This window comes from Ascaphus truei, chromosome 1 (assembly GCF_040206685.1).
Source record: "Ascaphus truei isolate aAscTru1 chromosome 1, aAscTru1.hap1, whole genome shotgun sequence".
Lineage (NCBI taxonomy): Eukaryota > Metazoa > Chordata > Amphibia > Anura > Ascaphidae > Ascaphus > Ascaphus truei.
Window position 1 is genome coordinate 44,666,849 of NC_134483.1, and position 15,574 is coordinate 44,682,422.

At 42.7% G+C, this 15,574-nt stretch overlaps 1 protein-coding gene across 4 annotated transcripts in view; it reads left to right on the top strand.

The window, feature by feature from the left end:
* Positions 1-15,574, top strand: part of MALT1 (MALT1 paracaspase) — a 99,450-nt gene that overhangs the window by 46,074 nt on the left and 37,802 nt on the right. For 3 of the 4 annotated variants that reach the window (XM_075587228.1, XM_075587255.1, XM_075587245.1), the window contains 4 exons: positions 1,894-1,944; positions 5,132-5,158; positions 7,645-7,668; positions 10,298-10,501. In XM_075587228.1, coding sequence (XP_075443343.1) covers positions 1,894-1,944; positions 5,132-5,158; positions 7,645-7,668; positions 10,298-10,501 — 306 coding nt within the window. The remainder of the gene's footprint in view (positions 1-1,893; positions 1,945-5,131; positions 5,159-7,644; positions 7,669-10,297; positions 10,502-15,574) is intronic. The other variant, XM_075587235.1, reaches the window with a different exon arrangement.

Here is a 15,574-nt window from a genome sequence, read left to right on the forward strand (position 1 = left end):
TGGTTAAAATTTATTATTTAGATTCCCCGTAGTGGAGTAGTTATAGAGAACTATTTTGATACAAATAAATGTAATCCTTTAGTATAATCCTAGTAGACTGTTCTCCATATTAGCAGTCCAATGTTAATAACAGTGTATTAACAGATAAATGAATTCCCATAAGGGGTCGACCATTTACAGTATACACAGTATACTGTATTAACTCCACTGTGTCATACAGATAATGTGATGTAGATGGAATACTGCCACAGTGTAATTGTTGGGCAGTTTAGTTGCAGATAATGCAAATTAATGATAGACAGAATAATATCAGCAAAATTGTTGCAAGATGAAACAAAACTATTCCTGCTAGTTGAAAACATATACAGTAGAGGCAACGTTTATTCTAACATTTGCCGTAAACTAGCCGGGTTACATTCTGGGTATGTGCTGGGTATGTGCTGGGCTAGTTTGAGGCACGTTTAAGGCATTTCTGCATTGACTAACGACCCATAGGATTAACACAGCAGGGATCCCTGGCAGTCCAATTCAGTTTCAATGGGACTGCCAGGGACCCCCGCTGTTAATCTGATAGGCCATTAATCAATGCAGAAATGCTGGGGCTAGTTTAAGGAAAGTTTAAGGCATGTATTCAGAATGTACCTGGGTGTTTCCTGGGTTTTTTGGGGAATTGCCACTGGTTTTTGTTCGAATAAGAGTTGCCTCTACTGTATGCGCATTAACGCATGATACAACCTCAAATAGTTGGTGTCTCGGCAGTATATGTTAGTAGGATTTATTTTCTGATATCAAAGCAAGCAGTTTCTGTTTGCTGGTGGAAATGTGGATCACTAGTGTCCCACTATATCAATTCAAAGAAAGTCACGCATATGACAAAAGTGTCGAAGTTAGTCTCAGAAACACACATCGTTTGCCAAGTATGTAACTGTTATACCATATTGTTACTAACACTTGAAATTTGCCAACTACTGCAGACATCTAGTATATGGTGGGTACAAGTAGTCATAATATACCCATTTAACCCAGAATTAAAAATTCTGTAGGTAAGGTGTTTCGGCGAACCCAATGTAAATACAAGGTAACCGGTATACAAGCCGTGTTGGTCTGAAGGGGCTGCAGCTACTCCGTGACGTCACCGCAGCGACGTCCTACTTCACCTTAGCTGCTTTTCTTCGCCAGTGTAGACCATTTTCTTGATACATTGATCCCATGGTATTTATGTGCGCTTGTCTCTGTAATATCTACAGTATGTATAGCATGTATGTGTCTGTGTATAAATGACATAGCCACACTTGGTAAAAAAAAAATGATAAAACAATATACATACATAATGTACATATTTTTAGTGTATATAGATAGATAGATACACGCACACACACAAACACGTGTGTGTGTGTGTGTGTGTGTGTGTGTGTGTGTGTATATGTATATTTCATGTTATATGTTTGGTGTCTGGGATGAATGAATTACTGTCGTAGTGTTCTTATGCTGTGAGCAGGCACCGCATCCCTGAAACTGGAGTGGAAAGAGCTTCACTTCTGTTTCAAACATGCTAGACGCTCCTCTTCTGCCCCTAGAAAGCTAGCAAGTGCTCATGACTTACTGGTATGTCAGAAGGGCCTTTGGTGCGCCAGGCCCCATGCCGTACCAGGTACGTCATTGGGGAACTCTTAAGCGTTAAGCAGCATGGTGTGGTGCATTATCAAACATCTTTTCCATAAAATCTACATCTCACGCCGTAAAATATGTAGCAAAAGAATGAACTTGATGGACAAATATGTACAGTATCTTTCAAGCACCACTGCTATGTCACTATGTTACCATTTTTGCTACTTTAAAAAAAAATCAAAATAGGTGCATTTCTTTAAATGTTGTTTTCTCTTAAAATATAAGGATTCGGAAACCTATGGACAAATATGGCAGCTGCAATGGAATGCACGGAAGGTAGTGTAAAGAGTAAACAAATCCTACATGCTTTTGGTTCGGAAACTTAAATGTCCTTATGGGAATGGTATAGAAAAGCATAAAGTTGCAAAAACAATGCATATTATCTAATTATTTCACCTGGCTAATTTTTCATTTAGATCTTTTGCAATTTTGTATTAAAAAAAGGATTAGTTAATTAGTACATTTAGAAATAATAATTCATGTTGGATTAACTACAGTAGCTGTGCAATTCAGAATGTCAGCTCTCACTCGTAGTTCTTCTGCAGAAAATCTAAATCATTTGACTTTCATTTAGTGGCTGAAAATGAAACTCACAGCATTTAAATAATGTACAAAATCATGTTTTACAACACGTGAATTCACTCTTAAATTTCGCAAGGTGTCACTTCTTTATTTTTTAAGTATTTAATGTTTTCTTTTTCTGTCCTTTCCTTTTCTGGACTAACATTTTAATAATAATTAGAATTTTATCTGCATCCAATTTAAAAAAATAATAATTTTGATACAAGCAATACGCGATGACTTTATGCTTTATAACTGTTTGATTAGAAAAATGTTGCGGGTTTTTTTCCATGAAAGCTTTTGCAAAGTGTTCCTGTCTGCTATTCCAGGAGTGGTCAACTCCACTCTTCAAGAGCTACTAACAGGTCAGGTTTTAAGGATATCCCTGCTTCAGCACAGGTGGCTTAGTCTTTGACTGAGCCACCTGACCTATTAGTGCCCCCTGGTGGACGGAGTTGGCCACCCCTGTTCTATTCATTATAGATCAGCAGTGGTCTTCACATTCATTCTTTGCTCTTATAATTCCAAGTCCCTTTCATGTTTATGTACACAGATCCCCAATTGTTTAAATGTTACTGCTTTTGTGATGGATAAAATAAAAGTATGATATAGGCCAGGGCTCTTCAATTAGTAGTCCCAACTCCCCAGGCCAAATCTGAAGCCTGAAGGATTATTTAGGTGGTTTGTATGCTCTGCTCCTGCTAATTTCCTTGCAGTTACTCAGGCAGATAAGTGCATTTTTTTTCCAACCCGTGGTAATGATGCCACGTGGTAAAGGTGTTATAAATTATTGCATATTCTTGAAGTATAAAAGCACTTCTTTATCCAAAATGACATTATAATACTCATGTGAAACATGTACCCCTATTTTTTTGGGGGGGGGGGGTGAGATGAGATCACCTTTGGAAAACTAGTTGAAGAGCCCTGATATAGGAAAGCAGTAAAGTTATTTCATGCTTGCTCTAGCAGAAATCAGCTACTGTAATCAGAAACCTGGTATCTTCACTCGAGGCAGAGCAGGACAGCACGAGGTGAGGTGCACGCTCTAGTAGCAGACACTGGAAGTAAGACAGACTTCTGGGTCAGACTGCTAGAGTGCGCTCCTGCCCTGCCGTCCTGCTCTGCTTCTAGCGCTGATCCTTCTACCGACTTATCCTTTAACGCCAGGGGTCTGCCGCTGCATACCCTCTCCCCCGCCTGTCTCTACAGGGGGAGAGAGCGGGGGACCCAAGAGTGCGGGCCCCTTGGATTTGCCCAAGCTGCCCAGGCTATAGCTACGCCCCTGTGTGTGCTCATTCGTTTTATGGTGGCTTTTGCTCTCTCTTTGGAAGCTCCTTCCTGGTGCTGAAATGTTCTGCTATAAGCTCTCTCTCAAAACATGAATTTATTTAATGTACTGTAATACTGTAAAATAATCAATTCTTTTTTTCTTTCTTTTTTTATATACAGGTTTGAAGCAGGCGGTCTCCGGAGCTGAACCCCATTATTTTAGCTCCAGGGACCCCTGATTCTGGAGATACTTACCTCTGTAGTATGTACGAGTAGCTACTCTAGAGTTCATATTATGGAAGATTTTCAAAGCTCCCGAGTCCTGCGGGCCAATAGAAAACCATGACGTCAGCTGGGGCAGCTTCCTATTGGCCCATGTGACACTAGAGTAGTGCTTTTCAACCGGATCTGCGAGCACCACTCAGGGGTTCCGCAGCTGCCATGGGGGAGAGCTAGGACAACTCCCCCAGCTGTCCAAGGCGGCAGCACCCCACATAGCAGTGACCCGGTGGCTCCCGAGCTCAGCAGCAGAAGCAGCCACCCAGTCACTGCTATCCTTCCTCTCTCTGCTCCTGATGGCGCCGGAAGTCACGTCAACTTCTGGCTGACAGGAGGCAGAGGAAGGATTAGGTAGGAGCATGCGCTCTCATTACCAGCAGCTCCCTTAAACTCTAGTTGAGTCATTTATCAAGGGGAAGGAAATTACACAAATGCGCAGTTATTTTTTGTCTTTCTTATGGTCTTGTTCTCAATTTTAAATAATAATGCTCATTAATATGTCCATTGAACTCATCTTTTTATGCTTTCTGCAGTGAAGCTTTCCTTTCTTTGTAATGATGTAGTATTTTACTGAACACAGTAAGGCCACAATTGGTCTGTGTGTGTCTGTCTATGTGTGACTGTGTGACACTGTGTGTGTGGGTCTGTGTAAGTGAGAGGGGGAGATTAAGTGCGTGTGTGTAAGTGAGATAGGGAGAGTGTGTTTAAGTGAGAGGGGGAGAGTGTGTGTGTGTGTGTGTGTGTGTGTGTGTGTGTGTGTGTGTGTGTGTGTGTGTGTGTGTGTGTGTGTGTGTGTGTGTGTGTGTGTGTGTGTGTATAGAAGGGGAGAGGTCGTGTGAGGGGGAGAAACACAAGAAATGTGGGGGGAGAGAGACGCAAGAAATGGGGTTGGGGAGGCAGGGGGCGAGGGTTGGCGTTCCCCAGAATTTCACAATCTAATTCTTGGGTTCCTTAACCAAAAAAAGGTTGAAAACCCACTGCTTTAAACTGCAGATTAATACTGGCACCCCTTTGGGGGTAAGTATCTCTGGATCCAGGTGGTCCCGGGAGCTTAAATCAAAGGGTTCCGCTCTGCAGACCCCTGCTTCAATCCTGTATAATAAATGGGGATGGGGGAGAAAATGGCTGGGATTTCTCTATTCATGATGCTACCCGACTTATTACTACAAATACATGTTTTTATTATACACAAGCAATGCAAATTGTAACCATATTTAAAAAAGCACTGCTGACATAGAAAGCAAAATAGTAGATTCGTTCTGCCTTGTCTGAAACTTCACAGGCCTTTGTTTTGCAGCTATTTTACATGGGAAGAAAATCTTTTGACTAAATGCATTCTATTTATTTCTTTTAGAGGAGTTAAGTGGCTTTACAGATACTGGTAAGTAATGAATGATATTAAGAGCTACAAAGTAATGAGTAATTACTACTTGATGTCTTTCAATACTGAGAGGCAATTTAAATGTTATTTTCTTGCTTGTCTAGCTACATTAAATATTGATTACGTACAATGGATTTCTGCTTAGTGCTATCTCAATAGTCTTTAGCAGGGTTGCGCAAACTTTTTTTGCTGCACCCCCCCCCCCCTCCCCTCCCACCCACCTGCCTGCTCTCCTCCGTTGTTGTGACCCCCCTTAACTCGCGCGGCGTCACGTGACCCGTGGCGCCATTTGACGTCATGGTACCATGGCAACCGTGACGTCACATGACCATGCCATGGTCACGCGTCCTGAAGCCGGCTGAATCTCGGTAAGTAGAGGTCGCAGAGGCCTCGCGCGGTCCCCCGGCATTTAACTTAAATGCATAGAGGAAGAGCGCGGGACCTCTACAACCGCCCGTGCCCCCCCCAAAACAAATCTCGCGCCCCCCCCCCCAGTTTGCGCACCGCTGATCTTTAGTATATAATTCAGAGATAGCTCTATGATCTGTACAATAATGAGTGTAAATAACCCTCATTGTTCACTTAGTCTAGAAAACAAAAGAAAATAAGAGGAGGTGGGGGGAAAAATGATTATATTATTGATTATATTATTGATTACAGTCTCTCTGTTATTTTAAATAATGATCTTTATTATTCACCCAGCTCTAGTCTGCTCTGTGGCTGAGTGGTTACCGTACAATGCCCTCACTTCCCACATGTGACCGTTTAGATTGTAGTATGTGTATAATAATCTATTTTATGAATCTGTGATTTACCTTGGTCAATGCAGCTTATATACAGTATCATATATTTATATTCTGACACATCGGATTCCTTTACGGTCACCCCTGCCAAACAACACACCAAGGGATATGCATCAACATCTCCCTTCCGTGGCACCACCGCACACGTGGGGGAAAAGAACTGCATCCCATTGATTTTAATTGCACTCCTTTTCTTTGTTATTTTTGGTGCAATTGGTGCAACCAGTTTAGCCCTGGTTCTGCAGACAGGAGATATTGATGTCAATGGCATGCACAGTATATCCTCCATAGCTCTGAAAATGTGCTCCAGTATAGTGCCGAATGAGTCTCTTTTAGAATGCTGGAACCTCCAGGGCAGTGGTGGAACTAGTCACTGGTAGAAGTTAAAAAGAAGGGGGAAAAAGCCCCTCTCCCCTCACCCATGGACTCTACCTGTGGAACAGGTCCTTATGCGGTGGTGATTATGAAACTTGGGACTAACTTCTATGTTAGTACCACATGGGTGGGCTTCCGCCACCGGGTATGGCCCTACACCACGGGTAGGGCCTTGGGGAGAGGGTGTGGAAAGTGGGGCCTGTTCCGGCTGATAAAATATGTTGTTCTGGCGTGTGGGGGATGGGCCCCAAAAGGTGGCGGCCCCTAGTGCAGTCGAACCGGCTGCACATATGGTACAGTAGTTCCGCCACTGGTCCAGGGTATACTGCTTTAGAGATCTGATACACTGCTGTCCTACATGCAAATATATACAGTACTGGAGCTGCTCTCAGCAATGTAACATCTCTTCTCTGCTAACGTTTGTTTCTTTTATGATGTTAGATTTGTTTATTGGCTTAGACAAACACTGTGAAAACGTAACTGCAAACAGCACAATAACAAACAGCACAGAATAGACAATATGGAACTGTCTTCTGGCTGAAAAACTGGAGCAAAAAAAAATGGTACTAGAATTATCAAAGAATAAGAATTATCTATATTATTTGATAAGAATTATCAAATAAATTGGATGCAACTGGATTTTATTCTTTGCTAAATTAGGTGCAGTTTTTGTTTCCATTTTTGCCGCCGGGATACACATAACCATCAATATTTACTACTTTTACCAACTGATTCATATTTGGTAAGCTGACCATGACTTTCTTATAGACAATCACCTTTGTGGTCATTTTTGAGACATTTTGTTTCCTCCAAAAATACAATTCTAATGTCTACATACATTAAACTCTGGGCATATAACATGATGTTATGTTCTGACATTTATGACATTTTTTGTACCGTCTTTTTCCACCAAAGTGGCCGATCTGGCTGTTTTAGGCTGAAATTCCCCAGTGATTTGAATTGGGAATTCCTGCCAGATCAGGCACTATGGTGGAAATAGAATAAGCCCCAACGCATTTTCAAATATTTGTTAAAGTTAGCTTGTAAACATGCTAAGTTCAAACATGGGAGGGGATTGATTTCCTCTATTTCCTCACCATGTGATGTATAGGAGTTTGCACAGGGAAAGGTTAAGTCAACACTTGATTGACAAGCACACCCATTCAGATGCCCACATGGCTTGTTTGCAAGCTAACGAGGGATACAGCCTTTAACTGTAATTTTAGATGCATATGTGGATGATATGGACATAATCTTGTTAACGTCTCTTAATCCTAATTATATTTTTTGTTTCATTTGTGTTTGTAGAACAAACGAATGAACATCTTTTTGGTAAGTATGTACGAGTAGAGGAACATAACTAATGACATGTTTTAATGTATAATTATTATTTGTGATCAGCCAACACAGTGAAGACGCAATTCATAAGAACATAACTACAAGCAAATAAAAGTGTACATGAGCGTTTCCAGGAATGTGATTTAGGGTCAGGATAAATTATTTTTATACATTCAAATAACACTGGTCTCTAGATTTTTCTCTCTCTCCTGTCTCTCTCCACTCTAGCGAATGCCCTATTTCAGAGTCTGGATAGGAATAGTGCCAGAGTTAGGTACGGCTTAAATAACATGCAATCCCTCTACTTTTAGCCCTCAGACTTACTACTGTAGCTGTGGCTGGGGCCTGAGTCCATGCTAACTATTTAGTGGACCACACGTGGCATACGGTCAGACGGCTGGAATAATACAAACACAATATGGGTCATCCACTTAGTTTACACTTATTAAACTCAAGCATCTGGTGTTCCTCAGCAGAGGACCAATACACACTGTACATATATAAAACACAATCCCGAAATAGCGCTGCGTGGGTGTGAGTCAGTGTCAGTGGTCTAGAAGCCACCAATCCTAGACATGTTGGCTTATGATGGTGCAAGCACACCGTGGGAGCTCGTGTTGTACTGAACCTGTTGCAGGCCTGTTCTTCAAAAAAATGCTTCAGTACCACTGTTTCTATATAGCCTTAGAGGGTCCCCTCCAGTGTCGCGTGTTGTCTTGCCCACTCTGAAACTTTATCTCTCAGCTCCTGTTCCCACGTGCACACATGCACTCTCAGCAGATCTCGAACGAACCTGGTAGCACTCAAGTCCATGCAGATCTGATCCAACATGACTGCCCCGCTTTTTAAAGGTTTCTCGCCTTCAGAGTCCCTTCTCTTCCACAGCCGTTATTATTGGCTGCTCTCAAGTACATCACAGTCACATGTCCAGAGCACAGTGAAGATGAATCTGCCAGGGGGCAGTATGAGTGTGTGTGAGCTCATTACACAGGGGGTTACAAATGTAATGTTATTTCTCTGAGCTTAGTGAATATGGGAAATATATATAATTTAGGCTGTAATGAGCTCATTCACATCTCTTTCAGAAAAACGTTGTGCTTTTTACAGGAGTCAATCCTGGTTAACATCACATTATTTGCTTCAGTGAATAAAGCGTTATGTGTAAACTAGGGTAACATCACGTTAAATAGGCTAATGGATCTTCGTAAATCTAGCCCAATGTGCTAAGGTTTAGAGCTCCATTAGGTCTGTTTATTGCTTTTACAGAGGATGGTAACTCCTTAAAGAATGAGTCTCTCCTAGTTTAAAAAATAAAGTGAGTTGAGGACAGTGGCATGGTTAATCCTTTGAGTGCCCTAAGCACTGGTGGCGATCGGAAGGGGGGTGACTCTACTTTTGTTCCTTCATCAGTGAGGGAGCGATCGCATTGTTACAAGTGCCAGATGGGCCACGGCACTCTGGCCCTTCCGGCACCCACAGGGTTAACAAGTTAAATTGTACCCGATTGACAACTATTTATATAAAAATGGATATAATAAAAAAAAATGGACAAGTATTTTTAAATTATTTTTGAATCTTTTAACATTTTCATGGTAAACAAATGTTTTGGAGAGTGTTCATAATATTTATCTATTGTATTTTTCTTTTTGTTAGTAAAGAAATAGTCATGCCATTATAAGTCAAATAAATAAATATAAATAGCTGCTGTGGGACATGGGTTCATGAATTCAGTGTGTCCAAAAGTAGGAAAACATGTTCTTTTTCCCTCCCCCACTAGATCCAAATAGGTATATAGTTAACTTTAGAGCATTTACAGCAGCACCCGATGATGAACTGCTGTACACAAAGCTCCAGGGACCTTTCCCCAATTGCAGAGATATTAAATTGTTTACTTTTGCCAGTATTTGCAAGGAAAAACAAGAATGGCTGCAGGGTCACCCAATCGGAAACTGCAATGTCATCTCACAATGATTTCACTGCATTCTATTGGCTGCCAGAGTGAAACTGACCCTAATGGCCATATTGTTTCTCCTGGACAAGAATGTGTGGAAGGGAAATTCTGTATTAAATATCTCAGGAACCGGAAGTTCCCCATTGCTTGGAGCGCTGTGGTTCAGCTACAGAAGACCCCTTAAATCAAATAAGGCTATAAAAAAAGAAAGAAGGAGAAAGGTGTGTGTGAGTGTTGCTGCTTTACAGGTGATTGGATCTTTCCAAGAAAGCAAACACGCTGATAAGAAGCACTGCCTCTTCAAGTGTCATTCTCTAGAAATGAGGTTTATTTTATTTCAACATGTCATTCTGTGCTCTTACAAAACAAAGAATGACAGAAACGTTAATATTCTATCGCAACACATTTTGTGTTTGAATTTTTATTTTTTAGTACACCATATTAAAAAAAAAACATTTAGCTGCTGAATATCCGTGAGATCACGTTGCTCCTTGAAACAGGTCTTCTTCTCTGTCTTCACCCTAAGCATGAGATCTGCTTAACAACTGTGGGGATCATTGATGTTTATGTTTTGAAGATACCTTGATATAATACAGTAATTAGAATGGTTATAGATGACATCTTGCCTTAAAATGGTTAACTACAGCAGCCTACGGATATGCTTCTTTGCAGCAACGGACAAGGTCGCACTGCTAATTGGAAATATGTCATACAGAAATCATTCTCAACTCAAAGCTCCAATGGTCGATGTTTATGAACTAACCAATTTACTCAGACAACTCGACTTCAAGGTTGTCTCTCTTCTTGATCTCACCGAGTTGGAGATGAGGAACTCAGTGGAGGAATTCTTACTTCTACTGGATAAAGGGGTATATGGTAAGAAACACTACCTGAAACGACTATTATCATCTTCATGTTGCAGATATTTAAACCTAATGTGCATGATACAAGTAGAAAGTTACATGTAACCACCCATCCTTCCTGTGGTTTTGTTGTGCAAAAATGCCTCAAAAAAACATTGTAGAGCTGGGGTGGGTAACTCCAGTCTTCAAGGGCCACCAACAGGTCAGGTTTTAAGGATACCCCTGCTTCAGCCCAGGTGGCCCAGTCTTCGATTGAGCCACCTGTACAGATGTAGGGATATCCTTTAAACCTGACCTGTTGGTGGCCCTTGAGGACTAGAATTGCCCACCCCTGTTGTAGACTGATAACATCTCTCTGCTTTCCTCACTTGAGTTTAGTTTTACTATAATGTTTGTATTGTCAAAATAACAACTGTATAACTGAATATCATGTGATCTGTTATTTCCGCAAAAGCAGCATTGGCAAATTATGCAAATATCATACAAATATTGGCCACTCTTTCCAGGTAAGAATAAGATGTAAGTCACGTGATTGCAAAACATTAACCAACTCGTTTACAATATGTTGTGTTACGATCTACAACTAAAGAGGCTGAAGTCAATGCAGCACTTCCAGACAAACCTGAGATAAACAGACAAATACAGTATTGTTCTGCACAGTCAATTTTTTTAAACATTTTATTTCTGTTGGGATGGAGGGTTATTTACTAAAGTTTCCCTGCTGCAAAACTGGGGCAACATCCAGGATGTTGTGGGATGTTGTCAGAATGACAATTGTAACCCACCCCATTGGGTATGGTTAGCTATGCGTTAATTTCAGTATGGGTAATCTGAATATACAATCTATTTGGCCCATTTCAAACAGCTTAGATAGGTGTGTCATCACTGGAGTAGAGGAGTTATCTATAGGGTATAAAAGACCCAGAACATCCCTTTTCAGATAATTCTAGAGTTTTGTTCCAGTTAAAGCTCTTGTTGCTAATATGCAAGTGTTAGGATAGTCCTTCCTTAGTCCGAACCCTATGTGTATTATTTTATTGGAAGCAATGTAGCTATAGAAGTATCAGAGTTCTTCTATGATGTCTACCCTATATAGATAGGTTAGGTCAGGGGGGCGCAAACTTTTTTCCCTGCGCCCCCCTGACGGCTGTCCCCTCGCTCCCGCGCCCCCCCCAACCCCAATTTACCCGCGCTCCGGCGTAATGACGTCACGTTGCCATAGCAACGTGACGTCACATGACCTCGCAGCGTCATTTTGACGCCGCGTTGCCATGGCGCCGCAGGGAGGAAGCCGCCGGAGCCACGGTCAGTTAGATTTACAGAGGCCCTGCAGCTCCCCCGGCACTTAATTTAAGTGCCTTCGGGAAGCGCGCGGGGCCTCTGTAAACCCCGCGCCCCCCGTCGGCAGTGTCGCGCCCCCCCTGGGGGTCGCGCCCCACAGTTTGCGCACCGCTGGGTTAGGTGAATATAGGATAAAGATTCTTACAGTAAGATGCCCAGAAAGATCCTTGTTCCTCGGATTCTTGATGCAGTATGACATTCTAAAAGCTCGTACCTAAAGGGATATTGAAGAAGTGATACAGTATATCCAGAGTCCTTGGCATCAGGTATTTCCAAGGGTAAGCTCCTTTCGTCCCAAGGCAGAGTAGTGCATTGCACTTAGACTTCAAATACTGATATTTCTCAAGGCTGTGCTTTTTCTGTATGATATCAGTGCTATATCAGAGGATGAACCATTTTCCCTTCTATGTCTGTGTACTTATTTTGCAACCTATTCTGTGACCACGCGTTTTTCTTTCTTGTTTAATAAATGTGTATGTATTTTTGCTAAAGTCCTTGGCATCTTTTTGTTTCGCATCTCTCACACACGCGCCAGTCAGTAGCTGAAAGCAAAGCTTATGGCTGCGATCCCAGTCAGCACTGTAGCACGTGCGCCCGGCGGGGGGAGGCGCGTGCACAGCGCTTCACTGCGATCTGAGGTCTGTGGGGAGAGGGAGAGAATGCGACTGGGGGGGGGCGTGGTGGGGTTTTTTGCGGGGGCGTGGCCATGACCTCACGTGGCTAGTTCGCCTTAATTGGCTGAACCACTGGCGGGCGCGTGGCAAAGCATCCGTCGCAAACTGTAAACTCAATGTCACTGTCTTTGGAAAATCTTGTAGTATGGCTCAGCTGCACCTTCCGCGCAAAGGTGCGTACTGGGCACAGCCCCATTGAGGGGCAGAGCTTGTACGCACAGCGCACGCCTCGAAGGCACTGGGACCGCAGCCTAAGGAAAGCCCCTGAAGATATGTAATAGTGGAAGGTCAGTGTACTGTAGTACAGGGGCGGCCAACTCCAGTCCTCAAGCGCTACCAACAGGTCAGGTTTTCAGGATATCCCTGCTTCAGCACAGGTGGTACATTCTTCAACTGAGCCAATGATTGAGCCACCTGTGCTGTAGCAGGGATATCCTGAAAGCCTGACCTGTTGGTAGCTTTTGAGGACTGGAGTTGGCCGCTCCTGGTTAGTATATCCCTGCAGCCTGGTAAGGGTTACACACTTGTTGATGATGTATTGAGTTTTCATGGCACTGCATCATACGTGAAAGGAGCATTTGTTTAAAACAATGGGCTCTTGTTGCACATATTCAAAAGTGACATTTACAATGTAACCCATTGGGAGCTTGGCTAGTAAATAAAACAGTACCACAGTTTGCAGACTCTGCATTCCCTCAATCTGCATAAAGAGCATTGAAATAAATAAGATCATAAATGTGAACTATTGTATTGTATGTCTTTATTTCTATAGCGCCATTAATGTACATAGCACTTCACAGTAGTAATACATGTGGTAATCAAATAATTAACAGATAATATAAATAACAAGTCATGGGAATAAGTGCTTCAGACATAAAAGTAACATTAAGGAAGAGCAGAATCTGCCCCGAGGAGCTTACAGTCTAATTGTTAGGTAGGGAGAACGTACAGAGACAGTAGGAGGGAGTTCTGGTAAGTGCGTCTGCAGGGGGCCAAGCTTTATGTATCATGTGTTCAGAATATCCACAGTGCTATTCATATGCTTCTTTAAGCAAGTGTGTCTTAAAGGTGGATAGAGAGGGTGCTAGTCAGGTACTGAGGGGAAGGGCATTCCAGAGGTGTGGGGCAGTCATTTAAAAAGGTTTAAGGCGGGAGAGGGCTTTAGATACAAAGGGGGTAGAAAGAAGACTTCCTTGAGAAGAACGCAAGAGTCTGGATGGTGCATAACGAGAAATTAGGGCTGAGATGTAAGGAGGGGCAGAAGAGTGTAAAGGTTTAAAAGTGAGTAGAAGAATGGAGTGTAAGATGCGGGATTTGATTGGAAGCCAGGAGGGATTTCATGAGGGGAGATGCTGAGACAGATCTAGGAAAGAGTAGAGTGATTCTGGCAGCAGCGTTTGGATAGATTGTAGGGGAGACAGGTGAGAGGCAGGAAGGCCGGACAGCAGGAAGTTACAGTAATCAAGACGGGAGAGAATGAGGGCCTGAGTCAGAGTTTTAGCAGTCGAGCAACAGAGGAAAGGGCGTATCTTTGTTATATTGCGGAGGAAAAAGCAACAGGTTTTAGAAATGTTTTGAATGTGAGGGGTGAATGTGAGAGAGGAGTCGCGTGTGACCCCTAGGCAGCGTGCTTGGGCTACTGGGTGAATTATCGTAGTTCCAACAGTAATGTGGAAGGAGGTAGTGGGGTCAGGTTTGGGAGGAAGTATGAGGAGCTCTGTTTTAGCCATGTTGAGTTTAAGGTGACGGAGGGCCATCCAGGATGATATAACAGAGAGACATTCAGAAACTTTGGTTTGTACAGCAGGTGTAAGGTCAGGTGTTGAAAAGTATATTTGTGTGTCGTCAGCATAGAGGTGATAATTAAACCCAAAAGATGTTATTAGGTCACCTAGAGAGAGTGTGTACAGAGAAAAGAGAAGAGGTCCCAGGACAGAGCCCTGGGGTACCCCCACAGAGAAATCAATAGAGGAAGAGGAGGTGTTAGCAGAAGAGACACTGAAAGTATGATGGGAGAGGTAGGATGAGATCCAGGATAGAGCTTTGTTCCGAATAGCAAGAGTATGGAGAATGTCCACGGTGTCTAATGTTGCAGAGAGGTCGAGTAATATGAGCAGAGTGTAATGACCTCTGTCTTTGGCAGCATGGAGGTCGTCAGTTATTTTAGTGAGGGCTGTTTCCGTGGAGTGAGCAGTGCGGAAGCCAGATTGTAGAGGGTCTAGGAGACAATCGATGTTGAGAAAATGGAGCAAGCGAGAGAATACAAGACGTTCAAGGAGTTTAGAGGCAAAAGGCAGGAGGGAGACAGGTCGATAGTTAGAAAGACAGGTAGGGTCAAGCTTGCTGTTCTTGAGTAATGATATGACTGTTGCATGTTTGAAGGAGGATGGAAAGGTTCCAGAGCAGAGGGAGGAGTTAAAAATGTGTGTGAGCGTAGGGATTATAGTAGGAGCAAGAGGTTTTAGGAGATGGGCGGGAATGGTGTCAAGAGGGCAAGTGGTAGAGGGAGAAGAGGCGATCAACAGCAACACATCCTCCTCTGAGACCGTGGAAAAAGAGTCTAGGGAAGGCAGGAGGAGAGTTAGGAAGAGATGTAGGATGGGAGGAAGAAACAGAGGGGATGTTCTGCCGTATGGATTCCACCTTTTCCTTAAAATAGTCAGCAAAGTCCTGAGCGGAGATGGAGGAAGGAGAGGCAGCTGAGGGTGGTTTGAGTAGAGTATCAAAGACAGAGAACAGTCGGTGTGGGTTAGACTTGTGCATTTTGATTAGAGAAGAAAAGTAGGCTTGTTTAGCTTGCAAGAGGTGAAACAGTATAGCATAAATCTGGACAGTGTGAGCCTCAAAGGAGGGAAAAGCAAGAGATGGAGGAATAGGAAGGGTTCGGTAACAACAGAGAGAGGAGAGCAGGAGCCCCACGCCTCCTAGGCATGAATATCTACTCGATCCCTCGTTCTCCAATCTTAAACTAAGGTTTCAACTGCTATATTAATCTTATGAAAAAATCCGTCTAGAAAGAGCAATGTAAAGATGTAATGATAAGTCTCGGTGTAATGTTAATTTGTTCTTAT